At 42.5% G+C, this 8060-nt stretch overlaps 1 protein-coding gene across 1 annotated transcript in view; it reads right to left on the reverse strand.

The window, feature by feature from the left end:
- Positions 1–7128, reverse strand: part of BTNL9 (butyrophilin like 9) — a 21952-nt gene extending 14824 nt beyond the window's left edge. The window contains exons 1-3 of the mRNA XM_039225469.1: positions 7017–7128; positions 4408–4755; positions 2592–2873 (exon numbers count right to left, since the gene is read on the reverse strand). Of these exons, the coding sequence (XP_039081400.1) occupies positions 2592–2873; positions 4408–4755; positions 7017–7128 (742 nt within the window). The remainder of the gene's footprint in view (positions 1–2591; positions 2874–4407; positions 4756–7016) is intronic.
- Positions 7129–8060: the final 932 nt, after the last annotated feature.

Raw genomic sequence — 8060 nt, forward strand, 5'->3', positions numbered from 1 at the left:
CAATGAAGCAACAGAAAGAGAAATCAAGAAGCTGATCCCATTCACAATTTCACAAAAAAGACCATAAAATACCTAGGAATAAACCTAACCAAGGATACAAAAGATCTGTATGATGAAAACTACAGAAAACTTATGAAGGAAATTGAAGAAGACACAAATAAATGGAAAAACATCCCATGCTCATGGATGGGAAGAATAAATATAGTTAAGATGTCATTACTACCCAAAGCTATCTACACATTCAACGCAATTCCAATCAAAATTGCACCAGCATACTTCTCAAAGTTAGAACAAACTATCCAAAAATTTGTATGGAACCACAAAAGACCCCGAATAGCCAAAGTAATACTGAAAAATAAAACCAAAACGGGAGGTATCACCATCCCAGACTTTAGCCTCTACTACAAAGCTGTCATCATCAAGACAGTATGGTACTGGCACAAAAACAGACACATAGACCAATGGAACAGAATCGAGAACTCAGAAGTGGATCCAAAAGTATACAGCCAACTGATATTTGACAAAGCAGGAAAGAATATCCAATGGAAAAAAGACAGCGTCTTTAACATATGGTGTTGGGAGAACTGGACAGCAACATGCAGAAGAATGAAACTAGATCAATTTCTCACACCATACACAAAAATAAACTCAAAATGGATAAAGGACCTGAATGTGAGACAGGAAACCATCAAAACCCTAGAGGAGAAAGCAGGAAACAGCCCCTCCAGTTTTTAATGACAAACATTATGGGGAATAGTCTTCCCCATGTGAAATTCTTGGTGTGAGAGCCTATTTGTTTGCCCTGTCTATGTGGGCAGCGTCCCTTTCAATTTTTTTTCCATCTGTATCTTTTTTTTTTTGCAAATAGTTTATTGTCAAGTTGGTTTCCATATAACACCCAGTGCTCATCCCCATAAGTGTCCTCCTCCATGCCCATCACCCCACCATTCTCCCCCAACACCCATCAGTCCTCAGTTTGCTCTCAGCTTTCAAGAGTCTCTCATGGTTTGCCTCTCTCCCTCTCTCCCACTATTCCACCCCTTCTTTGGAGGAACTTAACGGAGGACCTCCCTTTGAATTTTTGACCTTCCTAACCTTTCAGCTGTAGCTACTTCTCTATATTTAATTGTGGAGTTTGTTCTGCAAGTCTTCAGATCACCCTCTGGTTTATTGACTTAGATGTGGATGATATTTAGTTGTAGCTGTGGGATGGGATGAGCTCAGGGTCCTACAATTCTGTCATTTTCCCAAGTTCCTCTCTTTCTTATGATTTTATTAATAACATTTTCTTTTCTCTAGCTTTCTTGATTGTCAGAATACAACCTCTAATACGTATCACATACAAAATCTTTGTTAAGCTGCTATTTGTGTTATTAATAGGGCTACCAGTCAACAGTAGATTATTATTAGTAGTTAAGTTTTGAGGGGTCAAAGGTGGCCAGCACCATTAATCCACTGAATTGTTTAAAGTCAAATAACAGAACTGTTGATTTATACCAATGTGAAAAATGGTTCATAGGTCAGGTTTAACCTCAAGATTTAATACAAATAGTCATGAAAAATAAAACCTTCAGGAAGAAGCGGGGGAAATAGTGGGGGAGAGTGAGGGAGGCAAACCATGAGAGACTCTTGAATGCTGAGAACAAACTGAGGACTGATAGGGGGTGATGGGCATGGAGGAGGGCAAATGTGGGGATGAGAACTGGGTGTTATATGGAAACCAACCTGACAATAAACTATTAAAAAAGCCTTCAATGTGTGCCTATTTATAATAAGATTTTGGTCCTAGATAGTGGCCTTACCCTTCAACTCATTGCCTAACCATCTTCTTCACTGACCTACCACATTTTTAAAAAAATTTTTAATGTTTTTTAATTTATTTCTAGGAAAGAGAGAGAGAGAGAGACAGCGTGAGCAGGGGAGGGCCAGAGGGAAAGGGAGTCACAGACTGAAACAGGCTCCAGGCTCCGAGCCGGCAGTCAGCACAGAGCCCGACGCGGGGCTCGAACCCACGAACCGCGAGATCATGACCTAAGCGAAAGTCGGACGCTTAACCGACTAAGCCACCCAGGCGCCCCAAGACCTACCACTTTTAAATCCACATACACACCCTACCATACCCTAGCACACTTCCCTGCTTCATTTTCTGTATAGCACCTAAAAAATATTTTTCAGCACCTAACATCCTCTAACCTTATAATATAATTCACTCTTTTATTTGTATTTCCTCCACAGGAATGTGAACCTAAGGACAAGAGCACTTGAAAGTGCTCAAGAAATATAATTTGAGGGATGAAATTAGGAATCTCTTGATGACTTCTAATGAGTAGTTTCTATGTTTTAGGGCATGGCCTTTAGTGCATAAGTTGGTTCTCTGAGGCCTCCCCTGCATACGGTTTGGATGAGTGGTAGTTGTTGTACTCTTAGTAGGTACCTGATATCCAAATAGTTCACTTTTCAGGTGTCAAGAACAGATCACCCCATAAACAGCTGGGCACTGGTACCACTATGTCCTTTTAGATGGCCTTTGGAACAATGCACAGGGAGGATGTAATGAGTAAGAAGATAAGGGTTAATTGGCACCAACTGACCTGCTATCTGGATGGTGAACTCTTTCTTCTGTATCAGGAGAGAGTTCTGGATAGAGCAAGACACATTATTGTGGGCACCCTCTCGGACAATCACGGATGTTTCCAGATTGAACAGGCCCTGGGAATCCTGGACTATGGCTTCCATCTTTGGAGGTAGGCATTGTCCTTTATGATCTTTCCACTGAGCCTGGGGCTTGGGGTACCAGCCACTGGAACTGCACTTCAGCTGAATGCCTCCTTCCTTGAAGCCCTCAAGGGAGATGTGAGGGTCTGAGCCCAGCCCTGGGAGAGACGGGAAGAGTGGGAAAGATCAGGCTCCTTTCCAGAAGTTGTACATGATGTTCATGCCACCATTCACCATCTGTAGTCATAATAAGGTATCATGAACTGTGACTGCTCTTAACACACATGTGAGCTCACAGCCCCCACCTGTGCACTGTAAATAACAGTTTATTTTTAAGTTTATTTATTTATTTTGAGAGACAGAAAGAGTGCACGTAATGCGAGTGGGGAGAGGCAGAGAGAGAGGGAGAGAATCCCAAATAGGCTCCGTATTGTCAGCATATAGCCCAACATGGGACTCAATCCCACAAACTGTGAGATCATGACCTGAGCCAAAATCAAGAGCTGGATGCTTAACCGACTGAGCCACCCGGTGCCCATAATTGACAGTTTAATTGATGGTGGCATGTGGGACATGGGGACAGTAGTACCACTAAAAGACCTTTGGAAATATTATGGGTGGGACATTTGGCCAAGAAGAGCTACTGGAATTTAGTCATATTATACAAGGAAAGTTCCTCGAAGTAAAGAAAAATCCCACCCCAAATCTCAATAGATTGTCCTCTGTCTCTCTTGAATCCCACCAGAGTTCAAATGCCTGTGTCACATGCACTCCTTTATTTCTCCATCCTGAGGAGCCAACTTTATATTTTGAATATGCAAAACATTAATACATTTAAAGAACAATACTATAAAAATGTATATCAGGAAAGTCCCAAACCTTTCTCCATCCTTTCTATCCATTGTGCCCTTCCTCCTCTCAGGTAACCAATAGTATTAGTTCCTAGTGTATCCTTCCTGTGTTCCTTTTGTGCAATGTTTATTTTTTCCTTACATGAAAGTGTACATGCTATAGAACTCTTTCACACCTTGTTTTTTTCTCTTACCAACATCCTAGAAGTCCCTCCACATCAGTTCATAGAGTTTCTCCTCATTTTTTCAGCTGCATACTGCAAATCTTTCCAATGTGTGATGGACCATACTCAATACTATGCTTAGATATTTAGGTAGTTTCCACTGTTGTACAATTACAAATGATGCTACAAAGATTAAATTTATATGTATGCCTTTTTTATACTGGAGCTGTAGGAAGTTTATCTTCAGGATAAACTCCTTTGGGTGGGGTTGCAGTTCAAACAATAGATGTGCAAGCAGTCCTGTTAGCTATTGTCAAATCCCCCTGCACTGGAGTTTTGCTCTCAACTCAATCACTAGGGTATAGAGCAGAGGCCCGTTTCCCCACAACTTTACCAAGGGTGTATGGTCAAACTTGAATTTTTGCCAATTTATGAGTTAAAAAATTGCTTCTCAGCGTAGTTTTAATTTGTGTTTAAGGGTCATTTGTATATCTTTTTTGTTCATTTGCTAATGAATCTTTATTTTTAATAGTTTTTTATATTTTTATTTTTAATAGTTTTTAAAATTAGATATATTTTCCCTTTCTCCATGTTTCACTGTCTACTCAACCAAAGCAACTCTGTCCAAATGGATCCCTTTTTCTGTCTCTCCTACTGGGCTTAGCCAATTCACATACCTGCTACCTCCAGCTCCCAGACCGCTTCCCTAGAGAAGTTGCTGGAGAGGAAACGGCACCCATACAGGCCTTCATCAGCAGGAATGATGCTATGGAGCTGCAGGTTCACACTACCATCCATGATATCATCTTTGAGGAGTTTGGTCCTGTTTTGGAACTGCACCATCTGCTGGCTGTAGAGCTCCTGCCGCCCCTGGTACAGGTGTACCACGTCAGAGGTCCTACTCCGGAACCAGCGGATCTCCATATCTTCAGCGTCCAGGTATGGTGACAGGTGGCATGAGAACTCCACTTCTTCCCCCACAAGTGCCAGGATGGATTCCCCAGGGCCTACCACCCTGACCTCCTCTAGGATGAGAAGCCAGAGTTCTCATCAAAGAAAAATTTTTATCACATTCCTTTGCAGCTCAGAAATCTAAAGCAAACCATTCAAATGACAAAAGTAAGACACTTTACAGGACAACAGCTTGTCTTGGCTTCTTGAGCAAATAATTGTCACAAATATACCAGGTTAAAATATACACAAGGGATATTACAACGAGATACAACGTGTGGTGCTGGACTGGTAATTGGTTTGAACCAATCAGCTGCAAATGTTGTTTTGGGGACAATTATGTAAACATGGTCAGGGAAAAGGGATCTTGCTCCCCGCCGCCCAAAAGAGCAAGTTTTGAAACCATATATACACTATTCTTTAATTTGATTAAAAATGACGTATTTGCATAAAAACATGTGCAGGAAAAAAAGGTCTGAAATGAGATATACCAAATGGGTGATGGTGATAATTTCTGCATGATGGAAATAACTATTTTCTTATTTTTTCCTTCTCTGATTTTTAAATTTTTTAATAATGCATATGTACAGCTTCTCTAATAACAAAAGGTATTAACATAATCTATGGGGGCTCCTTGCTTCATGGATTTTCTTATCTAAAGGCCAAATCTTGCCTTCAAGATTTTTATTTATTAGAATTTTTTATTTGATCACCCTTTTTAAAAATTTTTTTAAATGTTTTTTATTTATATCTGAGGGAGAGAGAGAGAGAGAGCGAGAGAGAGAGGGAGCAGGGGAGGGTTAGAGAGAGAGGGAGATACAGAATCCGAAGCAGGCTCCAGGCTCTGAGCTAGCTGTCAGCACAGAGCCTGATGCAGGGCTCGAACTCACGAACCATGAGATCATGACCTGAGCCGAAGTCGGACGCTTAACTGACTAAGCCACCCAGATGCCCCTTGATCACCCTCTTAAATGGTGTCTCCATGTGGTCCCTCTACTCCTTGTTTTCTGCAATTTCCATGAGAGTTACCAGTCCCACTGCAGTCCCTTTGCAGTACTGTTTCCTGCTACTAAGCATGCCCTCACTCTTCTTTCTGGCTTCACCTTTTCTGGTACCTCTTTCTTTTCCTTTGAAGCTCAGTTAAAACCCAATCCCAGAACTCACCTCCCCCTTTTAAAAATAGTTTATTGTCAAGTTGGTTTCCGTATAACACCCAGTGCTCATCCCTACAAGTGCCCTCCTCCATGTCCATCACACCCCTTCCCCTCCACCCCCATCAGCCCTCAGTTTGTTCTCAGCATTCAAGAGTCTCTCATGGTTTGCCTCCCTCCCTCTCCCTCACTATTTTTCCCCTTCTTCTCCCCCACAGTCCTCCGTTAAGTTCCTCCTAATCCTCCTATACGTGCAAACATATGGTATCTGTCCTTCTTTGCCTGACTTGCTTTGCTCAGCATAACACCCTCGAGTTCCATCCATGTTGCTACACATGGCCAGATTTCATTCTCATTTCTCATGTAGTATTCCATTGTATAGATCAACCACATTTTCTTGATCCATTCATCAGCTGATGGACACTTAGGCTCTTAAAAATAGTTGTGATGAACCAAAACTCCCCTTTCGTGGGTCTTTCCTACTCTTCACTTTGTTCATAGAATATAGTGGTGATTTTTTTTTTTTTTTTTTTGTTCACTCCATTTGAGACTCCTTACTGCCCTCTGCGTATAGCCCTAACACACTTCCTACCAGCTTCCCTTTTCAGGTTATCTCAAGCTGCCTCTTCACCCACACCTGATGCCTGGCCCTCTTCCTGAGGGCATGGCCTGCCTCAGTTTACCCTCCATTTGTCATCTTCTTGAAAAATATGTATACTTAAAGAGTCCACTCAAACAGTACTTCCTCTCCAGGGTTCTTCTTGGCTTTTTGGAGAAGACAAGTTTGTCTCTTAGCTGTGCTCACAAACCTTTGGTTATGTTTCTCTTGCAGCCTTAGTCACATACTGAACAGCTTTTATGTCGCATCTATCCCCCCTCTCTTGACCTTCTTAAGGACCTAGTATGTGCCTCGTCATTTTGGTATCCCTGGTTTCCAGCTCAGGGAATTAGAAAATTACATTTGCATAATTAGTTTATATTCTTTTGGCTGCTTCTTTCATGAGAGTTGTTAAGCCTGAAGTCCTTCCTGCCCTTCAAAAGCTACAGCTTAAATATGGGAGTGGAGCACCTGACATGGCCTGATAGGGTATGGATTTCAGCTCTGGGAGCACCTGGCAGGAAGGGTGGGCAGAAGTGGAGGTGCTCATGGCCTGGCTGGCTGGGCTGCAGGTTTGACATACTACCTGAGTTCATCTCTCCAGGCTCAAGGAGAAGAAGGAGATGCATGAAGAAGAAGAGATTTCTGGGCAGAGGTACTTGCTGGGAGAATTCTGGCAAGACTGGGAAATCCACCATTTCTTCTCAGTAGTGTGGGCCACCTGGAGAGGAACAAAGAGATGCTGGAATGGATGCAAGAGAGCTGGAACAGACCAGCAGGCCTAAGGTCTGTTGCTGTCTCAATTATTTTTTATAATTACCTTTTAAAATAGTTCTTACTAATCTCAATGCCTGGCTTCTTTTAAACCATAACCGGATGTGAGAGCTATTTCTAATTTTACCAGGTATCACTGCTAGTGGTGCTCCTGGACATGCTTGGACTCATGAAGCTGCAAGGAGACAAGGCCAAAGGGTCCCAGAGGAAATAACTTCTCAAGTTTGCATTGTTTAGATTCAGGAATAGAGCCACACATTGTGTGTGGGCGCAGCTGGGATTGAGTGACTTTCCCCAAACAAAAGGAAATCTATAAGGACTCTCAGAGGCATTTTCATTCTCCCTGACCTACTTCCCTTTGGCCTAGGACATCAGGTACACAAACAGAGGAACAGACACAGAGTTCTGACGTGGGATTTTTCAGAAGTGAGATGCATGCCTGGCATCAGCCTGCCAGCTCCAACAACAGCTGAGATGCCTTCATCCAGTCCTAAAACCTCAAGTGGAGATTCCACGAGGTCAGCTAGTGACTTTTCATGTCTCTGGAAGATGTCTCTTCTAGGCCACATTAATGGGGTCGTCCTATCTAGCCACATCCCCCATTAAGGGTCTAATAGACCCATCTCTAGCATTGGCAAGGGATGTCCCTTTTCAGTTCTAAAACTCCCATGGGACCTGCAGTAACATTTCACAGTTTGATAGCCAGGGAGTGTGGGCAGCCCATACATCCTGGGAGACATACAACCTTTCCACATCTCTCCTCAGTTTAGTGGTGGGACTTTATGCAGGTTCTATAACTGGCTGAAACTCGATTTCTTTGCCTGAACAATGGAAGAAACCAATGCTGACTCAGGGG

The sequence above is a fragment of the Hyaena hyaena genome, unplaced genomic scaffold, assembly GCF_003009895.1.
Source record: "Hyaena hyaena isolate Hyena2069 unplaced genomic scaffold, ASM300989v1 scaffold_2219, whole genome shotgun sequence".
Lineage (NCBI taxonomy): Eukaryota > Metazoa > Chordata > Mammalia > Carnivora > Hyaenidae > Hyaena > Hyaena hyaena.